Source organism: Chlorocebus sabaeus, chromosome 14, assembly GCF_047675955.1.
Source record: "Chlorocebus sabaeus isolate Y175 chromosome 14, mChlSab1.0.hap1, whole genome shotgun sequence".
Taxonomy (NCBI): Eukaryota; Metazoa; Chordata; class Mammalia; order Primates; family Cercopithecidae; genus Chlorocebus; species Chlorocebus sabaeus.
In genome coordinates, this window is record NC_132917.1 from 75,612,112 (window position 1) to 75,626,029 (window position 13,918).

The window sequence follows — 13,918 nt, forward strand, 5'->3', positions numbered from 1 at the left end:
CTACAGAAATTAGAAGGATCAATGACAGACCAGTCTGACTTATCAAGTAAGAGAGATACTACACTACGATGTCCTCCTTCCCTCCTACCCACACTTACAAGAAATCAGAAACATACTATAAACAGTAACAGAGCAAAGCCAAATTAGCCTCTGCTGTTCTATAGTGAGCCGCACGTGAATAAACATGAGACGTTAAGAAGTGTAAAGAAAATAATCAGGTTCATTTACCAGGTGAAAAATTTTAAATGACAACAACTCTTAAGAGAGCCTTATTTTTTTCTTCATATTGTACAGCATAAACATCATTAGCATAAACTCTTCCAATTTAAAACAAGTTTCTTCATGCATGATCTAAGGTGAAATTTATCTTCATTCAGGAAAAAATGGTTTCTTAAGAACAATACTACAGTGAAGAAATGGCAAGAGAAATTTTCACCATTTTAAGCATTTCAAACTACTAAAAAGATGCCAAGCTACTGAGGCTCAAGTGAAATTTTCTAAACTTTCCCAAAAGTTGACCCAAATTCTTTGAGAAATAAACAGAAAAATGTCATGTACTTGGAGATGCGCAAAAGCTCCAATGTTAGATACAAACAAACAAAAAGAGATATATCACAGACCAATATGCTTGACATCAGCCCTAGGGAAAATTAAAAGTCCTTGAGTAAATCATGAAGCAATAAAGTAATCAATAGAAGTCAATAAATATTCATCAAAAACAAGTAATATAAAATCAGGTTATTTGCTTTTTTATAGATTAGTATTTACTTATAGACTACTGTCAGGGACATGATGAAGGTCAGGTGTCTCTTCCTCCTTCCAAAGCATTTAAGATTCAAAACCATCACAGCAGGTTATAGTACCAGTTCTCAACCCTGGCTACACATCACAGTCACCTGAGAAGCTTGACATACCCAGGCCTCTATACCAGCAATTAAGATGTTGATCTGAGGCAGAGCTGAGCAAAGTATGTTTTTATAGCTCCCTAGAGGATTTTAATGTGCAGGCAGGGTTAAGACAAGACAGTTAGGTTCAAATACTCAAGTGTATGAATATAGACACAGAAATTCTTATTTTGGAAGTGATTTTCCTGCAGATGACTTGGTAGGGTTTAATTAGTAAGTTACAAGCAATGGGACACAGTAGTAAGATATTAGTGCTACATAAAGGTAACCGCTCAAGTGAAAATAAAGAAGTAAAAGTTCAAGGAAGAGAAGAGTATTGCATCTGTCCTGTTTCTGCATATTCAATACCTAGTTCAAGGGTTCTCACACAGCAGATGCTGAGCAGACAAGGGATGAATCAATAATGTTAGCATATTGTTCAATAATAAACACATCATGTTTTTACAAATTTATAACTTATGAATAATTCTTCACATACATCATCCTATCTGATATACAATCATCTAGGGCTGAGAGGTAAATTATCATCTTCTATTAATAACAAGCAGCCTCTGCTAGAGGGACTATTTCGAGGCAGATATTCCTTCCAAACACAAATAAATGCTTTCCTTCCACATGCCAGCCCTTAAAAGGAACATATTCCTCCATCTTTTCTTCTCCAGCCAGTAAGTCCTTTGAACTTTCAGGTGTTCCTCACAGGACAAGTTTTCAATTTTTAATCAGTGGGAGAGGGGCAATTCACCCTGCTGAACTGTTCTGCACTCCTGTAAGACACTTATCAATCCTTGCCTGTAGGGCACTACGTGCCAGCAACAACTCAACCACTGTAATCATTTAAATAATCCCATACATTTTCAAACGCTGCCCTCTCTCCTTAGGTGGGGGCAGTGCTGCCAACACTTCACAACCACTGCCTTATGCTGTTTAATCCACCATCTTCTTTTGTTTGTTTTTGAGATGGAGCTTGCTCTGTCACCTGGGCTGGAGTGCACTGGCGTGATCTCTGCTCACTGCAACCTCTGCCTCCCAGGTTCAAGCAATTCTTTTGCCTGAGCCCCTTGAATTACAGGTGCGTGCTACGATGCCCGGCTAATTTTTATATTTTTAGTAGAGACAGGGTTTCGCCACTTTGGCCAGGCTGGTCTCGAACTCCCGACCTCACGTGATCCAGCCGCCTAGGCCTCCCAAAGTGCTGGGATTACAGATGTGAGCCATCACACCTGGTCTAATCCACCATCTTTTACAGTAGCATTGTTTGGTACAGTAGCCACTAGCCCCATGTGACTATTCAAATACAACTAAAAATTCAATTTCTCAGTCTCACTATAGCCACATTTCAAGAGCTCAATAGCCACTTGTGACCAGTGGCTACCATATGGACAGTGAAGACAGAAAATTTTTCCAAACCACAAAATATTCTACTGAATAGCACTGTATCTAGAATCTAGACAAGGCTTTAACCGTTTACTAGATTTCAGTTCTTCATATTAGCTTAATCACTTAGTATTTCTGTACCTTGTGTACATGCAGAAGAAACAAAATTACAAGGTTACAGAGCTACTGGTTGTTGTTATTTAATAGGCTAATAAAGAAGCACTTATTACTATATTACAAGCGTTATAAAATATATTTTAATAATTTTATTTCACTAAAATGTGTTTCCTTTACAAAGCTATATATTTTACTTTATTTTCTCAGAAGGGATCTTAGGCTTCTCTAGACTGAAAAAGGACTCCACAGCACAAAACAAGTTATAAACCTCTGTAAGACGCCAGATAAATATTTTTGACTCTGTGGGCCATAGGGTCTTTGACGAAACTTCTCAACTTTGCTACTGCAGTGCAAAAGCACACACAAATAATAAGTAGCAGAAAGACTGTGATTGTGTTTTACTAAAACCTTGTTTACAAAAATAGGTAGTGGGCCAGATTTGCCACCCCTGAACTAGACTGATCTTTCTAAGACACAAAAACATTCATGTCACCTGTATCGAATTTTCAGTGGTTCCCTAAGCCCTATATCATCTGACTCCAACTTGTCCTTCCTGTGTTCTTCTTTTCCTTAAACTCCCAAATACTTTCAGCCAAACAGAGCTATGTTTAGCTTCCTGCACATATTACATACCTTCCCTAGAGTTTCAGATATGCTACATCCTATACCTGAAACATCCTCCCTGAGAAATTCTTACCATCCTTTAGGTATCAGTATCAATCACCCAGCATAGCACAGTGGTTAAGAAGAATACAGGCTCTAGAACAGGCTGGGTTTGAATCCTAGCCCTGCTACTTATAAGCTGTCTGACCTGTGCATGTTAAAATGTAATAAAAATAAGCAGTCAATTTTGGCACTCTGACAATCATCCTTAATGACCTACTTGCCCCATATGTCACCAGAGTTTTTAATATGTTATTAATAACTATATCAAAAACACTGTATTAAAAATAAAATTCTTAACCAAAATCATACAAATTACTAACCTGTTGATGAAAGTTCTTTTTCTCCAAGAGAGCTAGAGCTGTCAGAAGACAAACCCTGATCATCCTTACTTTCTGAGGAGAGATGTATTTCATCCTCTTCATCTGTGGACACATCAAGGACTCTGGATTCTAACAGGACATTAAAAAAATATAACAAAGAGTCAAAATAATGTAATTAATAATTGAAATTCTGAACAACACATGGCATATGTATAATATGGTGTTTTAATCCTACTTCACATATTAAAGTAGACATATTGTTCTTCCTTCAACTTTCTGTCTTTCTTAAGCAACTGAATGATCTACTAAGTGTACAAAGACCCTATTTGTATTAACTAGGCATCTAATAATATATTTCCAAAAGGATGCAATGAGAAGAGGGAAGGAGGCATTAGAGAAAAAAAAGAGACAAAACTGAAGTAATATTTAGAAAAGTAATGATTGTGAGTAAGTAGAAAAGAAAAATATTTAATGTATACTATGTACTAGGCACATTGAAACCTGTTTTACATGACTTATTTAATACTTATAATTCTATAAAGTAAATACTATTTCTGATGAGTTCACTAAGGATTGGGAGGATAGAGAACACCAACTCAGGAAATGGAGAAGCCGGGCTTTCAATCTAATCCCATCCAACTTCAGAATTTAGGCTCTCTTTATAGTTTGCCATATTTCAGTGGCTGGTGGCAAGAAATACTGTAACGAGCACTTTGGTCAAAACTAAACCATGGGTCTATCTTTTCAATGCATGATTTGGAAAGTCAAATAGTCTGTTAAATTCAATTAATCTGTTAAACAAAGATAACACCAAGATAAAACCCACAGGGGTGTTGTGAAAATTAAATGAACAAAATAAAAGAATTCTTGACATTACTGACAAGAAAGGGTTTGTTAATCCACAATAAATTTGCAATCTTTATGAGTAACCTTAAAACATAAGATTACACAGTACTCATTACTTTTAATTTTCTACCTTAGTTAAAAGACCTACATACAGTTCAAAAAAGGCTGGAGTAAAATCAAAACTTAAAACACTTAAAAAAAATAGCTGCAGCTCACATCTTTCTTAGATATTGCCATTTATGACAACCCATACCTGTTTCCAAAGTGGATTAACACCAAAGCAGTGGGTCTCAAAGCACAGTTTATCAATCCCTGGAGGTCCTTGAGACTCTTTCAGAGTCTATGAAATCAAAACTACTTTCATCACAATAATAACATGTTATTTGTTCTTTTTACCATGTTGACATCTATATAATGAAGTAAAGGCAGTGGTGGGTAAAACTGCTAGATCCTTAGCATGAATGAATCAATTTGTAGCAGCAGTTATGGTATTTTTCACTACCTCACATTGGCAGAAAAAAGCCAGTTGCTCTTAATGAAGTAATTAAAAAATTGTTATTTTATTAAATTTTGACCCTTGAGTACACACGTTTAATATTCTTTGTGACAAAATCAAAGTATTCATAAGACACTTTTGCTGCATCTTGAAATGCAATGGCTGCCTTAAGGAAAAGCATTTGTGTGACTGAGTTGCAAGCTGAACTAGACATTGTTTTTAAGAAGCATCACCATTTTACCTGAATGACTAACAAACTGGTTATTCAGACATGGCTATCTGACAAACACTTTCTCAAACTTGAGCCCAGTTTTGACTATCACTTCCAAAATGAGAGATTTCAAGTGAAAACTGAGATTTTGGAAAACGTATATTCTCTACTGTGAACCTAACGGCTTTCCAATGCTTAGACTGATTAATTAGTGGTAATACTAACTGATTTTTTTTGGTATTGTACAATAAAATGCTCCAACATTTGTAAGACCTGCAAACTCATCTAAAGAATACTTTCCAAATAATGCAAGATGTTACCAATCGTTCATGAGTAAAAGATCCAAAGTATAAAACAGAACAGAGTTTTAATGTAAGAACACCCCAAATTTAATTTAATCATATGGTTTAAGATTCCATTTGGCAACTTTTTTTTTTTTTTTTGAGATAGAGTCTCACTCTGTCACCCAGGCTAGAGTGCAGTGGCATAATCTCAGCTCACTGCAACCTCAGCCTCCTGGGTTCAAGCGATTCTCCTGCCTCAGCCTCCCGAGTAGCTGGGATTACAGGCACCCACCACCATGCCCAGCTAATTTTTGTATTTTTAGTAGAGATGGGGTTTTGCCATGTTGGCCAGGCTGGGCTCGAACTCCTGATCTCTTGATATGCCTGCCTCGGCCTCCCAAAGTGCTGGGCTTACAGACGTGAGCCACTGCACCCTCCCCACAACTAACTTTTAAGAAGGGTTAGTTTATTACTTGTTGAGCTTTGTTATACTAAAGCATAACACTCTCAATGATCTAAAAAGGTTATTAAGTACTCGTCTTAACCATGTATCTGTCAGAGGCTGTATTTTCTTCAAATACTTCAACCAAACCAAAAGAGCACAACAGATTAAAAGCAGAAACAGCTATGAGAATTCAGCTGTCTTCTATTAATATTTTGCCAGACATTAAAGAGATCTGCAAATTGAAAACAATGCTACTCTTCCTTTTTTTGTGCAATATTTTTCACAAAAATCTTACTTATCCTTACATGTAATAGATTTTTTAAGTGAATTAATAAATTTTATTTTTAGTATGGTAAATACTGATAGGTATAACCTACTGAAGCAAAAGCTCTTTGGAATCCTTAATCATTTCTAACAGTCTAAAGGAGGTCCAAATCCCAAAAAGTTTGAGAAACACTATTCTAGAAGGCAAGAGAAAAAGCAACTCCTTACTTCAACGTTCATCTACAAAGTTTCATCAGAAAACAAATATAAAAGGTCATGAAACTTTAGACAAACAGAAGGTCACAAGAAAGACCAAGAAATCACGAAGATCACAAACCTGGAGGGCATTATGTTACCTGAAATAAGACAGGCAGAGAGAGACAAACACCACATGACCTCGCATGTGTAATCTAAAAAAGTGGAAATCAGAAGTCACAGAAGCAGAGAGTCGAGTAGTGGTTAGCAGGGACTGGGATTGAGTGTGGTTGGGGAGATACTGGTCAAAGGGCACAACATTTTAATTAGACAAGACGAATTCTATTTTACAACACGGTGACTAAAGTTAATAACAATGCATTGCATACTTGAAAATTACTGAGAGTAGATATTAAGTGTTCTTATCACAAAAAAAGTAAGTACCTAAGGTAATGCAAATGTTAATTAGCTCCATTTAGTCACTGTAGACACATTTCAAACATCATGTTGTATGCCACAAGCATATACAATTTTTACTTCTCAATAAATTAATAAAAATCACTTTAATGAGAATAAAAAATAGTAAGAAGATTTTGGATCTCAAGACTAACCAAAAGCCGTATTCCTCATTAAGCTACAATTCAAACTCAGAGCAGCACATTTTATGTAAACAACTTTATGCTGCCTTACATCTGTATTTAAGAACTCAAAGGTACTTCAAAATGACACTATATTTAACACCCCTACTGGTACCATCTACAGTGACATGAATCTCTATCATGCTTCTTTGTGTTGTATATATTATTTTTTATAGTTGTTGCAAATAACTGGTGAAAAAAGAAAACAAGCAAAGGGGAATGTTCCAAAACCTAGATTCTTGTATTATTCTGGCTAAATGTTTTCAAGAAAGGTAAGTTGGGCAAGTGTCTAAAAGGTACATATAACTTCTGCCTACTTAATAGTATTTGAAATTATTGAATTCTGTTGTGACAATTTAGGTTCTTCATAAACTTTGTGTTAGTTATAACTGGTGGAGTCATCTGATGGTGAAAACGAAGAGCCTCCCAACTGTACAGGATTGTTTTATCTCCCCCAAGGAGTCCAAAAGCTAGATGCAGTCAGCGGGCGAGTGCTCGAGCTGTTTTCTCGCTCACTACCTTCAGGACTTGGACTTAGCAAGGCTGATGATCGGCAGCAAGTTACAGAACCCCCAGAGAAGGATCCAGAGACCCCGCGGCCCCTTCCCGCCCTGTGCCGTCACCTCCTTTCTTCCCCGCGTCACCCTGGACACCCGAGCCTTCGTCCGCGCGGGGAGCCGCTTCCTTGGCGCGCCGGGAGCTCGCCCAGACCCGGCCCCGGCCACGAGGGCCCCGAACCCGGTGAGGCCGTCCTGCCACCCGCGCGCGGCCTCCTCCAGAGGGCGGCCCTTCCTCCGCAGAACCTGGGGCCGCAACTTCTCTCGGCACCCCAGGCTCAGCAGGCGACTCCTCGGCGCCATCGCTGTCGCTGGAATCGGCAGCGCGCTGCCGAAAAGTCCTTTTCGGCCTGTGAGCCATGGCCGAGGCCGAAGGGCCCGGAGCCCTATGACCTGGTGAACCCCAAGCCAGAGCTTCAGTGCCCGCCCCCAGCGCGCGCTCCCGCCTCTCCTGGTCGCCAAGTGCGCGCGCCCGTCCGCCAGCCTTCTACTACCCGCTTCTCTGCGCCTGCGTGCTTTGCCTTCTTGGCTGTGGTTGGCCGAATTCTGTTCTGGCGTCTGGGTCTGGAGAGGCAAAGCGTTCCTTTTGCCAGTTTAGGTTGCGTGGACTGACATCTAGAGATTTCCACGGCCTCTCTGGGCTGAGTCCCACGGAGAGCAGAACTCACGTGCTCTCCTTGTGAATTAGGCTTTATGCTCTCCGTCCTGGACTGGAGCCAGATCCGTTGTCTTTTATTTTCCGGAGAAAGAGCCCCCTCCAACCAAGATGTAAAACAAACGAAACCCCAGTAGTGTGAGGCTCGGGGTAGGAGGAGATGCCTCTGAGAGAAAAACAGTAAAGTCTGTACATAAACAATGCATACAGACTAGCAAAAATCAAACGACTACTCTCAGGCAACAGGACAGGAAGCCTCAGGAAGTCCTGATGACATGTGACCAGAGTAATTGGGGCACAGCTTCGGTTTATACATTTTAGGGAGACATGAGACATCAATCAATATATGTAAGATGTACATTGGTTCCGTCCAGAAAGGTGGGGACAACTTAAGCAGGGAGGGGGCTTGCAGGTCACAGGAAGGTGAGAGACAAATAATTGCATTATTTTGAGTTTCTGATAAACCTTTCCAAAGAAGACAATCAGAATATGCATCTATCTCAGTGAGCAGAGGGATGACTTTGAATAGATTGAGTGGCAGGTTTTGCCCTGAGCAGTTCCCAGTTTTACTTTTTCCTTTAGCTTAGTAATTTGGGGACCCCCCAATTTTCCTTTCACAATAGGTAGACAAGATTGAAAACCTAAATTAGGTTAACTAGGTCAGTCTTGCCCAATCCCAGCAGCCATACTTAAACCACTGATACACTGCTGAGTGTTCAAACTGTGTTCAAATGAGGCAAACGCCAACTTGTAACCAATCCAGCTGTTTCTGTACCTCACTTTCCATTTCTGTACATGAATTCCACACACCTCCCTTTTTTTTTGTTTTTTGGTCTACAGATTTGTTCTGACTACTAGGCATCCCTGGAGTATCTCTGAATCTGCTGTGATTCTGGAGGCTGCCCAATTCATGAATCTTTCATTGCTCAATTAAACTCCTTTAAATTTAATTCAGCTGAAGTTTATCTTTTAGCAGAAGTGAAGTACAGAAACAGCCAGATTGGTTACAGCTTAGCGTTTGCCTTATTTGAACATGATTTGAACAGTTGGCCAGCTTTGATTTGCTAAAACTCGGTGTTTGGCACAAGAGTAGGTTGCAGTCTATTTACACATCCAATTAGGTTCTAGTTCACTAGGTAGGGAAAAACCTTTAGGCTGAACTTAGAATATATAAGGAGGTAGCTTTAGGCTAAACTTAACAGCTTCCATATGCATTCTTGCTAAAACTGGTTTGACTGAGAACCGCTGTATTCATGCTGCCTTGACAAATATAGTGTTCTTTTCTTCTTCCAAAGGAGAGGCATAATTCTGTGTCCCTCCTGAATATACTAAAGTACATGCCATGTGTAAAAATCTCTGCAGCATCCGACATTTTGTTGTCTAGATGACAAATAACTAATGTTTTCATTACAATCCTCTTGCAAACCAGGCAGTTTCCAATGTTTTGCTTTCAACAAAATTGGAAGACCAAATCCAATGGTCAGTTGACCATTCAAACTAATTTTTGATGATGAATTAATGTGATTTTTGCATACAATTCAGGAATTCTGAAAAATGACTGATATTGAAAAGACACTTTTTCGTAGGTAGAGTTTTCTCAGCGCTTACATAATATAAAATTAAAATATAACAGCATAATTGACAATAATAACTGTTCTAGCAGTAATATCTATGGATGCATGAACTAATATGGGAGGAGCTATATTTGTCATTAAGAGATGTATTTTCTTTCTTTCTCTTTCTTTCCTTCTTTTCTTCCCCTCTCTCTCTCTCTCATGTTTCTTTCTTTTTTGACAGTCTTGCTCTGTTGCCCAGGCTGGAGTGTAGTGACATGATGTCTGCTCACTGCAACCTCTGCCTCCCAGTTCAAGCGATTCTTCTGTCAGCCTCCCAAGTAGCAGAGATTACAGGCATGCACCACCACGCCCAACTAATTGTTTGTAGATTTTTTAGTAGATATGGGGTTTCACCATGTTGGCCAGGCTGGTCTTGAACTCCTGGCCCCAAATTATCTGCCCACCTCAGCTTCCCAAACTGCTGGGATTACAGACGTGAGCCACCGCACCCAGCCAAGACATGCATTTTCAACAAATATTATCTTTGCTTAAAAAAATTTGACGTATTTATATTGCATTAAGTGTATATTATTGTTGAAACCACCAGTTAAAGTCTACCAGGAGAATACCAAGTCAAACAAAGTTAGGTTTATTTAGCTTGCCCCAGCAGAGGAAAGCACAGACCAAGGAAACTATGGTGTATTGGTAAGAGGGAGTTGAATGGAGTTTCTTCTAAGATTTGGGCTTGTGCTAGATTTTAAGGAGAGCTAAGGGAAGCAGGGCCAGATTTGTATTATATAATGTCAAGAAATTAGATAGTTTAACAATTAAGTACCTCAGTAATCCTGTTAAAGAAGTAGGAGGAACAGAGGAAGGAAGTGGAGTTTGGATGTCATTAGTATAAAGTAGCAATCACTTCAAAATACTTCTTAGAGCTGCAGTATGGTCTTGACTTCCAGCAGAGCTAATTTCTTATTAATAATTGTAAAGATAACTAAATCCAGAACATACATAATTATACATTACATATACATTTTTATGGAAAAACATAGATTGATTAATGAAGAACTTTCAAGTATAAGCTGATTTCTATAATTTGATCAATGAAAGACTTTCAAGTATAAACTATATTTCAGTAGGTAAAATTTTGTAGGGAATAGAAATATGAATTCAAGGAGAAAAAGCAATGATGCAAATGGTTTGTACATTTATGAAATGAGATACTGAGTATTAAATAGGTTCAATTTAAATGAGTAATATAATTTTTATAAAAGTAAGTCCCAACATGTACAGTACACCAGAAATTACATTCTTTGCAAATGTCAAAACTTAGAGATATCCACCTAAAAAAGTGCTGAGATAATAACTTTTTAAAAAATCCCTAAAAGAGCATGCATTCACAAAGGTATGAAACCACTATCACAGATGACCATTACCAACTCAATCTTCTTTATACTGACTATGGACGCTCCAGTTGCTCAAAAACATTTCTTGCTTGGGCCATCTCATAGGAATAGTATTTTAATAATTGGTTGGAAGACTTAGAATATATAAGGAAGCAGCTTTAGGCTAAACTTAATTTAGATAGAGTCATAGATAAAATGGGCATTGTAGTATGTTTTGGGGGGTATACTCCACCAATAAGCCAATTTTCTTCCAGAAATTTCTCTTCTATTAGGTTTCTGTAGCTACATTCACCTCCTGGGACATGGCTAACAGGGTCAAAAGAGATATCAGAACCATGGTAGACCAATTAGAGCCTTTCCTCAGGAATGTCTGAGCTGTGAAATACTCTTCAGTGGTGAGCTGGAGTCAGCTCCTGTGGACTCTGGACGGCTGGTTGCAAAATGTTCAGAAATTGTAGGAGCCAGTTAACGCAGTCATTATTAAACATTAAATTGTATAAATTTACTACTTAAAGGATATTATGAATAAAGGTAATAAATCCTCAAAACTCAACACTTCCTTTTACTACTAACTCTTACTGTTATCTGTGCCATTGAGGTTTATGTCTATTGTATCTGTATGGTAGAAGTACTATATAATGTTGAGCTACTGCACACCTGTTACCAACTCCATGTTTAGTGGTGTCATATTTGCAGCTTGAAATCAGTCATAATGGGAGTACTTATACCATATAAATTGGGAGACCTGAGAAGTCTGGGTGTTTCTCCCAGATATCCAGTCATTAAACATTTACCATCATATCACTGACTATATTTCATCAAAGGAATAGAGAAGAAGCAAAGTTTCTCTGATTGATCTTGCCCCAGAATTCTTTTTTCTTGGCTTTTCTTTTTTCTTGGCTTTTTCTTTTTTCTTGACTTTTCTCAATAAACTGAAACTCATTGATGTAAATTTGGGAAATTATATGATACAGTATTATCAGTTAGTCACAATTTATTAATGTCTTATTATAAAGAGAGGCTTCTCTTTTTAAATCCAGGTAAAGTTAGAGAGCTACTTGATTTTTTTGTTTTAGAAAATTGGCAAATGGCGTGAAAAGGATATTTCTGGAGAATAGAGATACTCGTGGTATCTGAAAGAACAGCTTCCTATCATGGACCAAGTGCTCCTTGTAGTTAGAACAAACTTTGAAGATTGGGGATGGAGAAGTGGGTTCTATTCGGTCCAGTGCTTTTCAGATGCCATCTTTCCATGCAGAATTCCCAAGTTCTGCCATGGATACTGTTCTATTCTCCTTTAGCAGAGGAGGACATCTTTCCAAATTACACTATACATCTGCAGTTAGTGCTAAACCAAACAGGAGAGTATAATTTTTAGTTTATTTTATTTTATGGACAGAGTCTCGCTCTGCCACCCAGTGCGATGGTGCGAATACGGCTCACTACGACCTTGACCTACTGGGCTCAGTGATCCTCCCACCTTAGCCTCCTGAGGATCGGGGACTACATGCATGTACCCCCATGCCTGGCTAAGACTAGCATTTTGAAACAGGAGAATGAGGAAGATGATCATGACTGTAATTGAAGAGAAATTGAGTGTTCCATTATGCACTCTTAAGGAAACACATTAATATACTGTACAATTCAATCAGCATTTATTATACACCTACTAGCATGGGCACCATGCTAAGCCCTTGACTAGTGCTCATAAAATCTAATGTTCTTCAAAGTACGTGGAAATAGTTTGGACATATGGATACCGATTGAGCTGCTCTGTGTAGGAATCAAGAGTCTTCATTTCTAGCAAGCTCCCAGGTGAAGGCAAGGATGCTTGTCTGAGGATCACTCTAAATAGCAAGGTCCTAGAGCAGATGCTAAGAAGTATTAATCACCCTCAAGAAGTCTTAAAAAATTGCCCAAATAACTTAATCATTGATGAACTTCATATCAGATTGTAACAGCATGTAAACGTTAGATATCTCAAAATTTAGAAACCTAAACAGCCCCCCGAAAGGAAAACTAAGAATCTATTCACAGTGAGTAAGGTTAATTGTAGAAGTTATTCACCATAAGGGGATCTCTACCTGCACCTCCTCAAAAAGGGTTATCTGCCAGCTTCCAAAATCATTTTAGCTGCTTGTTGCAATTGGAAAGGTGGTCAGCAGGACAGAATTCACTCCCAGTGTTGTTTAAAAGGGAGCAGTTTACTTAAGGACAGTCTAAGTGTGGTGTTGGTGTTCTAGAAGGCCCTTTCCCTTCAAAAGTCACTGACTCACAAACTATGTTAAACCAAAACGTGTAAACGCTAGGCAGAGTTTACTGTTCTCAACCGAGTTCAGAGCCATCTGCTAATGTGGACTCGTTGTTTACTTCACCATTTTAAAAGACACTGCCTCCCCAGACAGAGCCCTTCTTTTACGCATTTTGATATCCTGTACCTAGTGTAGTGTTTAGTGCACATCTGACATGAACACAATGAACTAAATGGTTGGATGAGGCAATTCTGAAACATTTGTGTTCACTCACGAAAATAAAACTGGAAAACAAGTCACTCTAACTTGTTAAATGCAAACATGTTAAGAGATAGGTAATATATGACGGAGATAGAAAATACTCTGCTATATAAAACAGAAATCAAATATTTGTTCTAAGGGAAAGAAGTGAGAAAAGTGATTTTCTCTGGGTATTGCCTGGGTGGGAGAGGATGAAATAAAGATAACTTGTTTAATAAAGAGGGAGGAATCCTGAGTTCTCTCCTATGTCCCCAGGGAAAGCAGCGAGATGACTCTGAGGGATAGTTGCCAGATTGAGAAAAAATATAGAATACCTGGTAAAATTTGAATTTCAGATAAAACAGGAATAGCTTTTTAGTATATATACTATATAATATTTGGGATATACCTGCATGGTAGATTTTGGAACTCTAGCCTAGGATAAAGAGAAGTGTGAAGAATTTCAAAGGGTGGAGAAAAACTTCAGAATC

At 38.4% G+C, this 13,918-nt stretch overlaps 1 protein-coding gene across 9 annotated transcripts in view; it reads right to left on the reverse strand.

Moving 5' to 3' along the window:
- The window catches only part of GCFC2 (GC-rich sequence DNA-binding factor 2), a 48,502-nt gene extending 40,427 nt beyond the window's left edge, over nt 1-8,075 (reverse strand). For 2 of the 9 annotated variants that reach the window (XM_007970078.3, XM_007970077.3), the window contains exons 1-2: nt 7,385-7,757; nt 3,383-3,511 (exon numbers count right to left, since the gene is read on the reverse strand). In XM_007970078.3, coding sequence (XP_007968269.1) covers nt 3,383-3,511; nt 7,385-7,679 — 424 coding nt within the window. In that variant the 5' untranslated portion in view covers nt 7,680-7,757. Of the gene's footprint in view, nt 1-3,382; nt 3,512-7,384 lie in introns of all 9 variants that reach the window. The other 7 variants (XM_007970080.3, XM_038007166.2, XM_073023115.1 and 4 more) reach the window with 6 other exon arrangements.
- Nucleotides 8,076-13,918: the final 5,843 nt, after the last annotated feature.